At 53.7% G+C, this 17,821-nt stretch overlaps 4 protein-coding genes across 4 annotated transcripts; 3 read left to right on the top strand and 1 right to left on the bottom strand.

The window, feature by feature from the left end:
- Positions 1-2,845: 2,845 nt before the first annotated feature.
- N7459_002824 (putative C6 finger domain protein) lies at positions 2,846-4,818 on the top strand (the record flags this gene model as incomplete). The annotated part of the gene is made up of 2 exons (XM_056942009.1): positions 2,846-3,574; positions 3,643-4,818. The coding sequence occupies 2 exons, from the start codon at positions 2,846-2,848 to the stop codon at positions 4,816-4,818; spliced, it is 1,905 nt and encodes a 634-aa protein (XP_056801892.1).
- A 905-nt stretch (positions 4,819-5,723) lies between these two features.
- Positions 5,724-7,451, top strand: N7459_002823 (putative DNA-directed RNA polymerase III RPC4; the record flags this gene model as incomplete). The annotated part of the gene is made up of 1 exon (XM_056942008.1): positions 5,724-7,451. One exon carries the CDS (start codon positions 5,724-5,726, stop codon positions 7,449-7,451), a length of 1,728 nt encoding a protein of 575 aa, XP_056801891.1.
- Positions 7,452-8,776: 1,325 nt separating this feature from the next.
- On the bottom strand, positions 8,777-10,891 carry N7459_002822 (LMBR1 domain-containing protein; the record flags this gene model as incomplete). The annotated part of the gene is made up of 2 exons (XM_056942007.1): positions 8,777-10,529; positions 10,584-10,891. The coding sequence occupies 2 exons, from the start codon at positions 10,889-10,891 to the stop codon at positions 8,777-8,779; spliced, it is 2,061 nt and encodes a 686-aa protein (XP_056801890.1).
- Positions 10,892-12,695: 1,804 nt separating this feature from the next.
- N7459_002821 (uncharacterized protein) lies at positions 12,696-17,334 on the top strand (the record flags this gene model as incomplete). Its single annotated transcript, XM_056942006.1, has 3 exons — positions 12,696-12,889; positions 12,979-13,081; positions 13,168-17,334. 3 exons carry the CDS (start codon positions 12,696-12,698, stop codon positions 17,332-17,334), a joined length of 4,464 nt encoding a protein of 1,487 aa, XP_056801889.1.
- Positions 17,335-17,821: the final 487 nt, after the last annotated feature.

Genomic DNA, 17,821 nt, shown 5'->3' with positions numbered 1-17,821 from the left:
GATGGCTGTTTCCGATGGTCGTGTCGACAGAATTGTCAAGTCGGATGGTCAAGGAGGAGCGTTGCGAGGATGACTTGTTTACGTTTTGCTCCGTTGAGGAGAAAGGACTGGGCGGGTCCGTTGCGTCTGATTGGCCCTCGGGGCAAAACAAACAACGGGGACTCGTGCAGGAACTGTCGTACGGTTGCAACGGAGACGAAAGAAAGCTGCAACAACCCACCACGACGGGCGGAGGAGCTACTAAGCTGTGAGAAAGTCCACTGGCTGTATCACCGGCGGTTGTGCGCAGTCTGTGAAGGAGTAAACGATGTCTTCCTATCACCAAGGGAGCGCACTCGGGATCAGTTCGAGAGTCCACGAGCTCTGGTATGCCTGGTATAGCTGTGACGACCATACGACAATACGACAGGACGGCCCCTTCTATGTTTGCACTATTTGCGCTGCTTATTTAAGATGGATATGCCAAGACCAGTCTTATCAGTTTATCTATGATGTCACTGATCAATCGTCACGTCTCCCTCAAGAGGCTCATTTTCATGTTTCGAGGTCTATCTCTGCCATTGCGATTAGGGTTCTTGATAATTGTTGGTCCTTGGGTAACTCCCCAAGGAAGCATTCAGGGCACATGTTCTCTTTCCCTTCACCCTCGTCGCCCAGGGTGCAATCGCGATCTCCGCCAACGGAGCGTCTCCAACGCGCTAGCACGCGGATCCACGTGATCCACACCGCTCGCAGAGCCCGGATCGAGCGGTAAACGTTGTGCACTTTTAGATCAGCCGCGCATCCGAACTCGCTCATCATTGCGACAAGTTGGGCATCGTTCCGCTCTTCAACTGACGTGCGGGGTCTCGCACAACTCGGGTCCGATATGACTGGCTCTCGATGCACCTCCCGAGTCGGTCTGGACAAGCCAATTCCATAGCGCACGTTCCCGCGAGCCACTCTGGGCCATTCATTATTCTTCTGTATTTGGGTTTTTCAGTTCCTGCACGGATACTGCAGATATCGGTGTCGCTCCCAATCCAACCCAAGACTCGTTCTTCTCAGTCTCTTCGAGGACCCCTGGGCCCACGCCTGCAAGGTTTCCGAGAGAATGTTTTGTAACCATGTCCATCCCTTTTCTACTCTTACGTAGGTTCCCCGAGGAGGGGTAAACTCAGCCGGTGCAGATCGTGCGAAACACGCCGTGACGAGCGTTGGTCATGCGATTTTCGCTCTAGGTCCGCTTGTACTGCGATGGTCCCGCACCAGTTGGGCTGCGCGCACTCGGTTTGCTTGTTGAAAAATGGATGATTCCTTTCCCTCCCCCTCTCCAAAGGGCAGAGAGGCAAAGACAACCGCAGCTCCCAAACCCCCGCGCCTAACAGTATTCCCTATGCCGCAGGTGTCGGACTAGTCGCGCTACATCACTTTTTGCCTTCAGGGCGCTGAATTCGCAATGCGACAACGGGGTGCGCAGAATCACAGGGGTCACTAATGTGCGACAGCGTTTCCCACCAGGAGGCCCAAAGTGGGCATGGGACGTGGTCGAGGAGAAGTTTGGATCCAGGACTTGCCATTGGCCGCTTATTTCTTTGATCTCATCATAGCTAGAGCCTTTCGAGGGGGCCGCCGACAAGGTACCTTCTCTCGCTGCGCTTTAGCGTGCTGGACGGAATAAATCACCGTACCCCTTTTACCTCCAGCAGCGCGCAAGTATGCGCTCGAGTCTAGTTGACATCCACGCTGTCCGGGGGGTGGTTAAACAGGGCGCTCTCGGCGCAATGAGTTGTCGGCTTGCGACAGCGTGCGCATTGCGAGACCACCGACCTGGGACGCTGTCGGGATGTCTCCAATTTTCATAACAGAAATTCAGACCGTAGTTCTAAATCCAGATTCAAATAGATTGAAGCCTTAAAGAGTAAAACGAGCTACGGAAATGAGGCGAGGCGGAATGTGATGGCCGCTTCGACGGGCGCCGGAAGCGCAAATCGCCATGTCACCGACCCAGGCAAGCCGTTTTCTCGCTTTAGGTGAAACCATCGTACGCACCCACTTCAACCTTCTTCCATCCAACTTCGCCCCTCGCTGTCGCCGCTCTCTCCGTCAACAGACTCGGGTATGGTATTCTCTCGCTCTCTCCCTCTGCTGTTTTTCCTCCCAGCGAAACTGTCCTGGTTGGTCTCGGCTACTGGACCACCGCTGACATAGCCCCAGCGCTTCGTAGAGACGACAATCCCCTCGCCCACACCCTCGAGCGACCCCATCATTCAGTCTTCGCCTTCGCCGCAGGTCTGCTAGACACCTGCGACTCTGTTGGGATCCTTCTGGTTTGTGCTAGGTGCGTCGTCGCTGTTCTCCATCCTCTTCCGAGTCTGCTCTCGTCGTGACCCCCCAAGCCCGCTCCCAAGGTCGGCCGGACTCGGCTAGCGAACGACCATCGCATCCATCTTCAGGGAGCCAAACTTATCATCGTTGTGATTCTGGACCCTAGGATTCAATTGTGCTGACATTCGTACTCGATTTTTCCCTAGTTGACCGGCATCTCCTCGTCCCGGGTTGTTCTCGGTGCTTGCGACTCCATATTCCCCTCCATCCCCATCGAAAAGCCCTGCGTCGAACACACTTTCCACCTCTCCAACTCGGGGGTGGTCCATCCATCTTCCAAATACCCTCTCGACCCTTATAAACTGTGGTAGGTTCGACGGAACTCTTCTCCCCTCCTTTGCATCAGACCTTTCCTGTGTTCCCCCGGCCATGGAGATCGACCCCCGTTTCCCGATCCCTCTATCACACACATACAGTGGGTTGATGCGGTCATAGCTATAGCAGCAGAAGACTCCTCTCCATTCTGGAACTGCCCATCATGCAAGTGGCCCAGCATGAAGGGCACTCTGGCCTAGCAGAGCAGCCGGTTCTGGCAGATGTCTCCCGAGACATGTCGCTTAAGGGCCCCGTACCCAAGAACGTCGCTTTCGAGCTGCTGCTGGACGAGAACTCCAAAGTTCGAGCTCGTATTCCGATGCGTGTACAAATCTACCCACACGATACGACAGACTCGATCGTGACGACGGTCAAAAATTTCTATGGCATCTACGACGGCACTGCCAGTGGGGTGAGCTTCGAGGATGAACATGGAACAACCCTCATCGCAAGGTACGAGAACTTGAAAAACAACATGACTGTATATGTGCGCGTCATCCCCATTCAAGCATATGGGGAAGCTTTTTACGGCGGCTACCCGGTCGAGCGCAAGCGCCCCAGCCTAGGCGAGCCATTTCAGATGGTCGACGGCGTGGCGCCAGTGCTGGATCAGCCATCACGCCCATCCTCGCGGCTCGCAAGGAAGCGCAGCACTTCACCCTCAAACCGGAGTCTCCGAAGTGCTTCGCAGAACAAGCAGGGCTCTCGTAGCGGCCCCAAAAGCCGTGGCTCGAGCACCCATGCTGGCTACCCCGATGAAGAGCCTGGCATGAGCGACAGCGACGAAACCATGAGTCGCAAATCCCGAGGTGATGTATTTGCCAGCTCGGAGATCAGTATGGAAAATATACTGCAGGATGGTCGTCGGAAACGGCCAAAATTTGACAGCTCGGTGAGTGTCCTTTTGTTGCACTTCCTACCCTTTACCCTTTCTTCTTCGCTAACGTCATCTTTTCCTAGGAACTTCCTCTCTTCGTTCCTCCTCAGGTCCCTCTCACTACCTCGACTTCCTCCATCTCCCCCCAGCGTCGATCGGTTGGTCAAGAAGGCGCTGGCTCACCTTTTGCTCGTCCTACCCATCGTCCTTACAATTATCAGCAAGCGCTGCCATCGCCGCAAAGCTATGGCCACAGTGACTATGGGGCGCAATCGGGGCGGAATGCAATCTATGCGACACCCATGGTTCCTGACCATGCGTACCGTGTACCATTCAGTAATTCGGCACCCCGAGTGAGCGGTCCAGGCATTCTGCCCACTCCGGATCCTACCATCGCAAGCTGCATATCTGATGAGGACGTCGCTATGCAATTGATTCGGCTCGGCGATGCCTCAAACTTCTCCCATGGTCGCACATCCGCCTCGACGCTGGATGATGCCTTCAGTGGCGCTGCTGATGCAGCTTCATCGACTGGCGCGACCAGCGATGGAGAAGACTTCAGCGAAGAGGAAGATGACCTGCCGCCTCGTCGCCAGAGACTGGATTCAAGCCCAATGCTTCCACCGGGTGCCATCAAGCGCCACCACAAGCGCCTGGATGACATTCTTCCCAGTGCAGACAGCAGCGACCATAGTTCGGATGGCGTCGATGACGGTATCAAGAGCGAGGCTGAAGATGATGCGTTATATAAGGAGTTTGCCCCCAAGGCAAAAAAGCCGAAGAACCGCCCCATGTCCGCCAAGGTTCGCAGTCAGAAGCCCATGGTGAAACAGAGCAAGAACAAAAATGCTCTGCCTCCCTCTCGCAAACCTTCCGACAAATCCATGGGGCCTGCTCCGCCGCTTAGCCCGAGCTCCGCTCGCAAGGTCTCAGGATCCTCTGTCAACTTCCAGCATCAGCTTGGTGCAGATGAAGAAGACCTCTCCACGAAGCCCCGCTGCCAACGCTGCCGCAAAAGCAAGAAGGGCTGCGATCGCCAGCGTCCTTGCGGACGTTGCAAGGATGCTGGCATTGGGATCGAGGGGTGTATCAGTGAGGACGAGGGCAATGGTCGAAAGGGCCGGTATGGGCGCCACATGGGTGTTCCGGTCAAGAAATCCAATGATCCTACAGAGGAAGACCACGAGCTGCCCTCGATGCCCGGCACTCCCCTAGTATCTGCGGCCATCGCAGACAAGAACAAGAAGCGGAAGCGCTAGTCTCTTGCTTTTTCAAATACGTTGTTCCTATATCTTCGCTTACAACGGAACGCTCCTCTCCCTTTTCACCATCCTTATCCTCTTCCTGGAGCCTTGTTCAACGTGCCACCCATCGGTACAGTCGACTCTCTCAACCGAATATCTGACCCTCCTTCCTTTGATCACTTTTTCTATGCCCGGTGACTGGAAGATTTGACATTCCTTATAAGCATCTTTACCTCCTCACACTCTTTTATTGGCTCTGTTCCCGATTTCGATTATACAAAGTCCAGCGGGTTTGCCTCATGTTTCTGGCGTATTTGCGTTTGCGGGTATTTTTCTGTCATGCCGCTTTTGTTCGCTCCTTCCAGACTCAATGCTATTAGTCCTCGTTCGTCTTTGGTTTTGTGGTTTTTGTTTGTGGTTGAGCTTGCGGAAGCGAACATGTGCCCTGGTGACGAAGGGATATATATGTACTTCCGGTCATGGCAGATAGCCAACGGGCTAGGTAAGGGCTGTACAAGATTCCATGGGGCTCTGTTTGTGTTTTACGAGGTTTTGGCAATCAATTGAGTTTCTAATTATCTTGCATCCCGTACAAGCCTCCCATACCAAATCCATGGTTCTCCCTTTTTCTTTTCAATCCAATGGTTCCTCTGCGCAGTCAGGTGATACAAGGGCGGCGTGGTCTGGCAGAAAGGCCCCGCAACTTTTTTGACACCGACGAGGAGCGCAACTTCTTGCATGCATTCACTTGTCTTGACCTCTCAATCTCGCCGTTCTTTCCCCGCCTGGGACTGAAGCCTACAGATCAGGGACTGCATTGCTTAATAACTGGCCAGCGTGCCAAGGGCTATCACCCTCCTCGACCTTACCCTACCGAATAGCGGGACGCCGACGGCGTCTTGCCCGCGCAACGAACAATTATGCCTCCGAAAGGCGCCGCACGTCAAACCACCCCTCGGCGATCTGGGCAAGGTGATGTGACGTCCATAAATTCCACTGGTGCAGATTCTATTTCTCAGAGCACGGCAACAGCACCGAGCCCCACGCCTGGCCCTTCTGGCCGGCCTTCTGTGCAACGATTGCAATCTTTGAACAAACGCAAACCCCCTGGAAGCATTGCGCCCGCTGGGCGCTCTCCCTCGGCTCTTAGTGGCGAGCCCGCAAAACCTACACTCAAATACAGACCCCGAGCAGTCCAGCGCAAAAGCAAGGAAGAGCGAGAAGCGATCGAGAAAGTCGAGCAGGACCGACTCAATGAACGTTTGAAGGAGGCAGCCGCAATTCAGCGTGGCCGTGGGAATCGCGGCGGCCGTGGCTCTTTCCGCGGTCGTGGCGGGCCTGTGGGAATGGGTGGCAGTGGGCCCTTGGGCGCTGGCTTTGGTAGCAGAGGTCGTGGGCGTGGTGGTGCGTCTGGAGGATTTGATCGCGTACGGTCTGCCATTAGCGGCGGTGGTCGGGCTCACATTGATGACGACTCGGACGACGACGACAACGAACTTCGCGTCAGCATCGACCAAATCAACATCGAGAGCGACGACGAATATGACGAGCCCCCGCGGAATCCCAAGGGCAAGCTTCCAATCCGACAGCGTGAAGGCGGCTTACGTCCTGTCCGGGTGGAGCGACATGAGCATGAGGAGCGAGTTATTAGCGTCAATATGGAGTCGAGTTCGAACAAGAGCAAGGCCGCTGAAATTCGTCACAAGACCCAGGAGGAGTCCCAGGCTGCACCAGACGTTGGACAGCGTGTGGAGGAAGAGCTCGTTGAGGAGGTACGGGTGAAGGCGGAGCCTGCAGACGATGAAGATACACCGATGGCCGACGTTTTGCCTCACGCCGAGGATGATGGCTTCTTGCCTACACAGAAAGTTCGGGTTCGTCGGAAGATTCCAGACCATAAAAAGGCGACAGAAGCAGAGAAAGAGGCCGAACAGCCCCCTCTACGGGATCCAAGGGAACTCCTCCGCACGAAGGAAGAAATTGACGAGTATGATCGGCACCTGGAGGACCTGGCCCACGTTCGAGATCTCTTTTGCCACGAGGAACCGGAGCAGGCAGAGGAACCGCAAACCGTGGCACAGAATACCGAGGCTGAAGAAGGTGATGTTACCGAGGGCTCTGTAGAGAAGCAACAAGACAATGTCGACAAAGAAACCGAGGACAAATCCACCAATCCCGCGCTCCTGGGCCAGCTCTTCCTGATGCAATTCCCACCCATGACACCCAACCTCACAATCCCCTCCCTCGAGGGGAACGCCCCTGCTCCGAACGAAACAACCAATGATCAAGCCGAAATCAAGGCCCAGACAGAGGGCGCGAGCGAAGATGTCCAAATCACAGATGCCCCGGTCTCCGAGACCCCCCAAGTCATCACGGCCACCACGGATTGGTCACTACCTGCCGGGCGTGCTGGCAAACTAAATGTGCACAAGTCCGGCCGTGTGACGCTAGATTGGGGTGGCATTAGCTTTGAGCTGGACCGCGCCTCAACAGCAGGTTTTGTCCAGGAGGCTCTAATCGTATCGTCTTCGGAGGCCGACGAAGGGGACATCCCACCGAAACCGGATGAGACAAGGCATCAGGCTTGGTCGATGGGCCAACTGAGTGGCAAGTTCACAGTCATGCCGGATTGGGACCGGATTTTGTGATGCTTGCTTAGCACCAATAGCACTTGCGAATTGCTAGAAGCGATATAGACACATTGGAATACGCCATATATTCCATTTCTAGATGATCATAAAGCTTTATTCATGGCAACTGTATGTACAAACATCCCAATTGAGTTTACACATCTCTCAATTCGATTCGAATACCTGGCAGTCTTGATGGTATGTGCAGGTAATGTGCCAGGGACACGATATAGACTGCAATGCTATCTGGCCCGGCTATTCCCATTCCGAGTGTAGGCGACAATCCCACTTGAAACTAGATTTACGTTGCTGTATTTTCACCTTTCATCTTCCTAAAGCATCTTTGGTGAGGATCTATAAGATGAACAGTGCCAAAACTAGCAAGGCTGCATTAGGGTATAGAGTGTCAATCACTCAATCAATCAACAGTGCAAAAAGTATCAACCGATCTTTGTTTATGCCTAAAAAAAATTGGAAATAATGTACAGCGAAACCAATAGAAAAAAAATGCAAAAAGCTATGCTCTCGTCCAGGTTCGAACTGGAGACCTTCGGATTGCAACCCTGTTGCCAGGATCATCATATTCTTCGATATGAGACCGACGTCATGACCAACTAGACCACGAAAGCTTATTGAAATATTTTGCAGTAGTTTGTTTATATCAACCAAGTCTGGGCCCTAATCACATTTTGTACCATGGAGTCACATGTCATAGTAAGCCCTGTCTCACTTATAACAACTCAATAGTATATCAGATGCCTGTCAGTGAAAATACAGAAAGCGAGCAAATACTATAGAGAAGAAATAGAGTAGCCCTAAATTTAGCACCTGTATTCATTTAATTAGTTGGAAGGATAGAATCAATCTTGAAACCCAAAGCATATGGGATTCTTTTCTATAAAACACCCTAGGAACCGAGTCCGAAATTTGCGACTCTTCTGCTCACCAAGCTTTCGTGGTCTAGTTGGTCATGACGTCGGTCTCATATCGAAGAATATGATGATCCTGGCAACAGGGTTGCAATCCGAAGGTCTCCAGTTCGAACCTGGACGAGAGCATAGCTTTTTGCTTCAGGTTAACCTGAAGTATCTAATCTTCATTGATCTTCTAGTACCCACGAGCTAGAGTATGTCTCACAATGACCAACTGTGGTGTAATGGTTCATTGTTTATATCTATACCCAAATAGTAAGAGGATAAAATGACAGTAGTCCATAGACGGTAATATATACAATCAAAGGGAAATCTATATCATGCTGTCCAGCAGCGAGAAACTGAACGAATACCCAAACACCACATCATGCACATAAGAGAGCCGATATAGGCACGCAAGGCCAACGCCATCTAGCCAAGCTGCAAGCGGCCAGGTACGGCCCGACCGCCAAACAGCCGGGAGACACCGCCCTCTTCAGTCGTGGTATTGTCACCAGACATCCACCTAGGCAGGCGGAATGGTTCCCCCTGGAACCACTGAGGAGTGTTTGTGGTCTCAAAGGTATTACGTACGCGGTGTGCGAAGGACTGAAAGAAGTTCTCTTCCTCCTCTTCCTCCCCGTCGACAACAGTGGGAGCCGCAACAGGTCGTTGTGCGGGTCGTGGAGACCGAGAACCTTCGGCCGTTGAGACTCGCAACCTGGATGACCCCCGGGAATCGCTCTCATTGCGATCCGACGCCCAAGTCGAGCGGTTACCCCGAGAAGACACTGCAAGAGAGCCAAACCCATTCAACTCACGCTCGATGAGGTCGCGACCCTCACGCCAGCCGCCCATCCCATATCCAGCCGGGTTATTCTCCACATCATGCAGGTCGTCATCATCTGCAAGCCCAAAGCCGCAGATATTCCTGATACGGCTGTACAGGTTGAACAAGGTCGCGCAGATGGGCAGGAGGATGAAGATTGGGAAAATGAAGTCGAAGCCCTTGCCAAGGGGAGTAAGGTTGATGGAGCGACCCAGAAACTCGTAGAATGTAGTGCCTCGGCGGAAATCCTTGGGTAAGAAAGTCAAGAAGTTGTAGGCAATGGGGACCGTCAGCCGAGCCACCAAGCTGGCGTACCAGCATGCACTTTCACCGTACGTGTTGCGACGCACAAGAGCTCGATTACCCCAGACCTTGACATCGTTGACACCAACAAGTGCTGCAGCACACATGTACAACAACCAGGCAGAGGTAATGAGCTGGTTACCAAATCCAATCGCTTTCGGCTGCTTGTAGTCTGGGACCACGGTCAAGCTCACGGCGGATAGTTGAGGTGCCCGAGACTTGATGAGTTCCGACCATACAATGCAGACGGAAGCTATGGAAAAGAAGGCGCCAAAAGCAAGACGCACCGTCGGAATTATGTTGGAGTACAGGTGGTAACGCATATAAGGGGTCAAAAATTTGACCTTGGGAAGGCAAGATGAGCGGCGTGGAGCGGCGGCAAAATCGAGTTTCTTTGACGCGGCAGAGTTGATGATGGCCTGGAGGTCCGCTGCAGATTGAACCAGGCGGTCCCACTCATCCACAAATCGAGTCTTCATGTGGCGTGCACGCTGCAGCCGTCTTGTCAAGTCGGCGAGATAACGTTCCGTAATGATCGAGGGGACATTCCCAGAGGGCTGCGGCGACTCAAGGAGCGGAACCCGCACATCGGCCGACCCGGACCCTTCGGAAAGGTCTTCAATCCATTCCTGGAAATCGCGGGCGGTTCCTGTCTTGCGCTGCTGCAGTTGTGCGACTTGCGAGTTCAGGTTTCCGAGCTCATTTACGGCATCCACCAAGCGATCATGAACCCTGGGCGCGTGGGCTTGAATGCGGCGCAATCGACCGCTGACGTTGGCATTGTGGAAAAGACTGCGTGGAATAGAAACCAGGCCATGGCCCATGAGGTAGATAGCGAGCACAAGACCCCACACATACGCCAAGGCCATCACAAGGCCCTTGACCGAGGAAAATTCAAAACCATTGGAAATGGAGACGTAAACTAGTCCCACAGTTGCACAGGCAAGGACGATCAAGTTATAGCGAGCGTTCGAGCGGAGCGAGTAAAGAAGCCGGGCTCTAGGTTCGCGATATCCGGAGTCGACATACTCACCGAGGAGTGGAAGGATGGCCCTAGGAAACGGGATGAGTGGCGGCAATTATAAAAAGTCAATGAACCGAACTTACCAGGTGAGCACGAATATCAGCCAGTAGGCGATCCGCCAACACACCAGAACGACTCGGCCAGGTAACCAGATTGCCGTGGGACTACTGCCATCGCGCGAACTTGACGCTAGATCAATGGGGACAAGAAGAACAACACTGGCGGGGAGGGCGAGGGCGAGGAACACTGGGACGAGCAGGTAGGCCGGAGTGGCGCGGAGGGTTAAAAAGCGGCGCAAAAGCAGCAGAACGAGGACGGAGATGGAGCAGAGCGCGAAAGCGAAGAAGATGTTCGAGCCCACAGAGACGGTGGGCATGGAGACGGAAAACATGGTGACCAGCAGAATGACGGAGCAGAAGGGGTAGAAGAGTAATCAGCCGTTGTTCATGACGGGTGGTGGTGTGAGATGTGAGATCGAGGAGGAGAGGATGGACTGCTAATCTTAGACAGGTTGACGTTTCCAGGGGAGTGGCTGACTTAAGCTCCTGGATGTCACCGTGGGAGAAGTACCAGGTACCGGGTACTTCCGCTATGGCAGGCTGTGTGGGCTAGCGGGGAAGTACCGGGTACGCAGCCCAACGGTGCGAGCCAATTGGTGCGGGCGGACCAGGCAGGGCCAGAACGCCCGTGTCGATCCCGGGTTGCGCATTTTTAGTGTGATCGCGCTTTCTCTACTTCGGCCCGGTATTGGGTTTGCGACAGACGAAGGATTATTGGGGAGGGCTCTGATAACTAATCCTGATCCCAACGGGCGATTGAGATGGTCCAATCGGTATTGTAGGACGCAACACCAATGCCGGGGGCTTCGTAATTGGGACAATTCGCCGCGACAACCCTGGCCATCGCGTACCTGGTGTGTATGCACTCTGGGGCCGTGAAACGAGCTCCACAATTATGACGACGCCTATGTTTGGGGGAAGACAGAAGGGTAAATATGTATTGTCGAATGCGACAGCGTCGAGCTAGGCGGGAAGGGATATACGAGATGTCTACGATCGCCCTTGGTCTTTAGGTATTTAGCGGTACCTCAGGTCTACCCGTCGACACGTATAGTGAGGTGCCAGAAGCGTATATATGTGTATTGCTAGGTACAGGCGGAACGTCCCAAAGCAGCCGGAGATCACGAGGTATTGTGTGCCTGAGGATCGGCTGACCACCAAAACGAGCAAGACTCATGACATCGCGCTCAGATCGAGAAGTGTCGCTTCACTCGCCGCATTCACTGCATCGTAGTGAATGTCGTCGTCCTCTTGACCCATCCTATTTTCGTTCCCCTCGCGATCGTGTTTCTTCCCATCTTCTTCCCTCTTGTCTTCCTCTACAAACCCCCCCACCCCCATCGTTTCTTTTCCCAAACCGCGTTGCGATTTGCTCATTCCGCCACTCCAATCCCGTTAGCTCTCCCGCCCCTCCTTTGCAAAAGCGTCCTGTGCACGGTTGAAACTCTCCATTTTCATCGCTGCCTCCCCTGGTTCCTTGCAACCTAAACTCGTCTCAGTTCTGCAGTACTCGACTTTGTCATCTCAACCTCGATTCTCATTATTCCATCACGCTCTCTTTTCGCCCGGGCTTTGCTTACCCTTCAATTGTACTGTGTTTGGTGCGACTTGAGAGCTGCAGCATCCCTGTCACGGATCCCATCCACCCTACGATTGCGCCCGCCGACCTCATTCGCTCCAAGCCACACCCAGGCTTTCGTCAGCGAATTGGATCCAATTGACGCTGGTGCCCGAACGCCTTGCTTTTCCGCCGTGCTGGTCGCTCGTTGCTCTCCTCAACCCTCCTGCCCTCCGTTTGGGCCATTTTGAATCCATCCCCACCCTCCCTGATCGACTCGACTCACCACGGTTCCACATCAGCACCGGCTTCCTTCTCTCTTTTTTTCCCGCCGATCTGCGACCTGAACGAATTCCAGACTCTGGATCCTCTTCACCATCGAGTCCTTCTTTTTGACCAGGGTTCTTCTCATCTTGTTTTTTTTCTCTCTCTCTCTCTCTCTCCTTGGCCCTTTCTTTTCCCTTTTCTCTGCCGGAATCTCTTCCCGCCGCTGCGACGTGGACAAACTTAGCGAATGCTGACCGCAAAGCGACCCCTTCGCGGACTGTTCACTGATCCCCGTTGATGGGGCTTCCGCCATGAATCCCGCCCATTTCCCCAACCCCGGCGGGGGCATGTCTGGCGTTCCAAAACCCGGCATGCAACCGCCTAAGAACGAGAATGCCCAGGTTATCATGAGCCATGTCGCCCAGGCGTTGCAGAGCCAGGGCCAGTACGGTGGATGGAAGGGTGAGGTGCAGATCAAGACTCGAGCCGTGAACGTGTACCAGATGTATGTGCTGCGATTGCTTGCGACAGATCCCTCCCCGAGGAATCCTCCGTTCTTTTAGTTTTCCAAGCTGACTGACACTTTGTCCCTAGGATCACTTCTCTTCGTCTCATCCAACCCCGAATTGATCTTCATACCGCCGCCCAGGCTGCACTGAGCTTTGAACAGAAAGCCTTCCAGAAAGCCACCGAAAGAGTCCGTCGCCCACCCCCTTCCCTTCCCTATTCCCACCCCTTCTCCGACGAATCTTTTGCTGACATCAAGGTGTTTCTCTTGTGCAGGCGGACTACGAAAAGGAATGTAATGAGAAGCTCCTCCACATCAAAGACACTCGCCAGAGACAAGCTGCAGTCGCGATGCAAAGTGGAATGATGCCCCAGGCAGGCGCTATGCAGAATCAACTCCAGGGCGGGTTTCCACAAATGAATCGGGCCATGCAGTCATCCTCCGTCCCTGGTCAGCCACAGATGGGGATGGGCATGGCCGACCCAAACCAACAGGCCGTCATGCAACGTCAGCAACAACAGTCTGCCATGCTCCAGCAGCAGCAGCAGCAGCAGCGTGCACAGCAACGCCCTGGAAATGCTTCAAACCTCCCCGACGACGTGAACACGCTTTCCCCCCAAGAACGCGAACATGTCTCCCGCCTGGCGAACCAAATGCTAGCCAAGACGTCCCCAGAGGATATGGAGAAGATTAAGATGAATCTGTCCAACATGAACACTGAACAGCGCGACTACCTTGCTCGAAATGATATGGACCCTATGACCTACTTCTTCCGCTCACAGGCTCTCAATCAGCTCAGACGACACCGTCGAGCACGCATGGAAATGGGTCGCGCATCGAATGCTGGAATAGATCCGAATGGGGCCATGATGGGTGACCCGATGATGAACCAACGTCAGCTTTACCAGAGCATGATGAATCTACAACGGAATTCGGCATTCTCTGGGAACCCCGGACAGGGGTTGGAAAACGCCTTCATTGGGAGTATTGAGAATATTCAAGGACAACAGGCCGATGGATTGCGCTCCCAGGAAGCTGGTCAGTTGGTGGTCCCTGCCAGCTCGTCACAGATGAACCAGCCACCCTTCCCCAATCAGCAAAACGTGTTTCCTCAACAGATGAGCCAGAATGGTCAACCGAACATGAACGGCGGTGGTGTCAACGCCCAGCTCTTCGGTCAACAGCACATTCCGGGTGGCTCCAATGGACCCCAAGACAGAATGCAATTTGCTCAACACAACCAAGCTCAGGCTCAGGCTCAAGCACGTGCCCAAGCGGCCCAGAAGGCCCAGATGGCGATGTCGGGACATGGTGGTCAGGCGAACGCCCAGGCCCAGGCGCATCTTGCACAGTCCAGCCCGGTCATGCCCATGCTGAACCAACCCATGGCTCCGGCCCAGATGTCCCCCGCTCAGATGCCTGCGCAAGCTCGGCCTGCATCCCGGCCGCCGAACATGGGACAGCACCCGGCGGGTGTACAGGGAGTATCGCAACCGCCCATGCAGGGTCGACCGCAAATTCCACCAGGCCTTCCGCAGGCTGTTCAAGAACAGCTGAACCGGATGTCCAATGAACAGCTGCATACCTTCCTGCTGAATCAACGCCGGGCTGCACTTGCCAATAATATGGCTCGGGCCAATGCCGCTCAGCAGACTGGCGGTCTTCAGCAGAGCGCATCGCAGCCTGGCCAAGGTCCACAACAGATTTTCAATAGTCAAATGGGAAACAACGCTCGAATGAGAAACTCCATGAGCATGCCGCAGGGCATGAACCCCGGTGCACCATCTCAGCCACAGCAGCTTCAAGGCCAGCAGCTGACACCACAGCAACGCGCACAGCAGCAGCAGCGTCAGAATGAACTCTATAAGCTTCATATCCTGCGCCAGCACAATAATGGAATGGAGATGACTGCCGAACAGGGCAAAGAGATGGATCGTGCTTCTTTCCCACCATCACTACTCGGCAATAATCCACAGGTGCCAAAACACATCAAGACCTGGGGCCAGATCAAGCAGTGGGTGGCTACAAACCCGCAAGCTGCGAACGGTCTGGATCTGCAAAAATTGATGACATTTCAAAAAATGCACTTCGCTCAAATTCTGGCCGCTCAAGCGAAGGATTCGAACAACCAGGGCCAGGGAGTTTTGGCACAGCCTTTCCAAGGACCCCAGGCCCAGATGGCCAATGGACATAACTTCCCACCCGGTCAACCACAGCTCCCCTCGGGCATGCCAGCTATGCGCCCTATTACACCACAGGATGTGCAAGTCGCTCGTCAGAAGCTGGGACCCCAGGCGCACAACTTCTCTGATGAGCAGATGCGCGAAATCATACGAAACCGCCAGAGACAGATTCTCATGCAGGCCGCGCAAAATCGAGCGCAAATGTCTGCCAACATGCCACCAGGCCAGAACCAAGCGATACAGCAGCCCGCTGTCTCCGTACCGCAATCAACCGCACAGGTCAAATCACCAGCTATCCCCCAGCCACCGCAAGCTACTGGTGACCAGCAGGTGTCGAATACAAAAGTCTTGTCGGGAGGTCCTGCCAAGGGAGCCAAGGCCACCACTGGTAAAGGTCCGACCAAGAAGAAATCTAATGTTGATGAACCCGGGGATAACCGAGCTACGAATACGCCGCAACAGCCTCAACCTGTGCCTCTTCCGACTGCTGCTCCCCCGAAGCCGGGCATTCCTCTGACACAGGAACAATTTGCAGCCATGAATCCCCAGCAGCGTCTGCAAATCGAAACACAAATGCGGAAGCAACAGCAGAGCCTCCTCCGCGGCCCCGTTCTCAGCAAGGCCGCTGCTGAAGATGCATGGAATAACAACATCCCATCAAGAATAATGGAGGTATATCACGAAATCGCCAAGAACGCCCCACCTACGAAGCCGGTTCCTGTTTCCCCAGAACAGAAGGCAATCATGACCCAACAACTACGGGACTCTCTGGACGTTCTTGGCAGATTAGATGTTGTGGTCATGCATGGGTTTGGCAAGATGCAAGGCCAAGAAAAGAACGTGAAGAATCTTCTTGCAATGCGTATCCAGCTCATGCGACAATTTAAACCGGGACCAGACTGGATCGTCAACGAGCATTTCACCATTTCCCCAGACTACCTGACTAGTGCTATTCTTTTCATTCGAAAGCTGTTCCAGCTGATGATCGTTCGGATGAATCAGCAACGCCCGAATGCCAATCAGGCTTCGTCCTCTGCTGCGCAGACAACATCGGCCAACACAGCTGCTTTGAATGCGACCAATCTGCAACAGTTGCAGCAGCAGCAGGAGGAAGCCCTCCAACGCGCTCGACGCGCCTCCAGCCAATCCGCTGTTGCGCCTGCACCATTTGGAGCACCATCACCCCAAGGAGTTCCACACGCATATGGCCCAGGGGGGCTTGCACCCGATAAGCTGAAACTTCCGCCACCCAAGAAGAGAAAGCAGTCCCAGGCAGGTCCATCTGGATCACCTGTTCAGTCCAGTGCCCCCCCTATGGCTGCCGCGAGATCCAAACAAGCCGTTGTTGATGCAAAATCTACAGCCGCGGCGTTCGCTGGCATGTTCAAGTGCAATGTTGTTGAGTGCCAGCATCATTACCAGGGATTCCCAACCCAAGCAGCATTGGACAAGCATGTGGAAGAGAGCCATCGGCCCGAAGAGGAGGTCGTCGATGATCCACTACAATATTACCTCGACAGCATCGACATAGGCCTGGGCCTTGCTGCCGATGGCCAGCAGAACCAGCAGGTAGCCGCCACTACATCCACCCCTGCTATGGCCAACAATAAACTCAATGTTGTGGCCTCCCCTACCAAGCCAGGCATCGCCACACCCGTCACTGCCAGCACCACCCCAATGGCTCGTGCTACAAGCCAGCTCGGGACTAAGACCGCATCTCCTGCCACATCCACCCAACAGCTCACTCCTCATCTAGTCTCTGGAAAAGTCGCAAAGCCTTCTCCGAATCAAGATGCCAAGAAGCAGCCTGGCAAGCGCACTTTTGACGAAATGGAGGCGAAAGATCAGTGGGCAGACTGCCCCATGTCTCTGGAACAACTTCACGATACTCTGGCACCTACATTTGCAGATTGCCAGCGCAAGGGCCTGGGCTATGATCCATTTGATGAATTCATGAACACCGACATGTTCTCGCAAGACCAAACCGAAGATACCCCCGATTCTTGGGATATTGGCTTGGCAACTTTGACCCCCAAGGATGAAAACAAGGGGGAAATCAAGGGTGGTGTCCTTTGGGCCGACTGGATGCCTTGGGATGAAGAGTCCATTGCAGCCAATCTCGAATGGATGCAGATTCCTCCCGAACTCCTGGATACCAGCGAGCCATTCGAAGGCGCGAAGGTGGACTGGGAGCGTTTCAAGCAACAGCAAAAAGAGACGAATTTCGAGAATGGTGGCATTGCCATTGCCGCACTGTGATGGAAAAAACAACCCCACAGCTGTCTTTACAGCGAAGATGAAGCGAAAGCACGATGATTTTTTTTTTATTCCTTTTGATTCCCCACTTGCTCATTCCGACAATTTCCTGGCGTACATAGGGGTTTTCATATGGCAAAGCGTATGTACTATACTCGACGCGGGATTTTCTTGCTTTCTCTTCTTCTCATTTCCTTTCTTCTCCTTCTCAGGCCCCCCTTCCTTCTCTTTTATTTTTTTTTCCTATTCTTATTACCTTGAGCGGTCCACAGCGTTGTTGGTTCGATTCAGTTTTGTGATTTTTCCCTTGGGCTCCAGCGATGGCGTTATTGAGGGACAAAAGATGGGATTTACTGGTCTCCAGGAAAATGTGGCTCATTCGACAAATAATCAGGTAGCATGGTACGAATCCAACATGCGAGTCAATACCTCACCGATCAACCCTCGGTAGATCTTTCAAGTGATCCTACAGAGTAGTGCAGTAACCTCT

This window comes from Penicillium hispanicum, assembly GCF_028827665.1.
Source record: "Penicillium hispanicum strain IBT 35686 chromosome Unknown utg000003l_segment0_segment0, whole genome shotgun sequence".
Taxonomy (NCBI): Eukaryota; Fungi; Ascomycota; class Eurotiomycetes; order Eurotiales; family Aspergillaceae; genus Penicillium; species Penicillium hispanicum.
The sequence above is the reverse complement of the archived record's forward strand: the minus strand, read 5'-3'. Positions and strand labels throughout refer to the sequence as shown.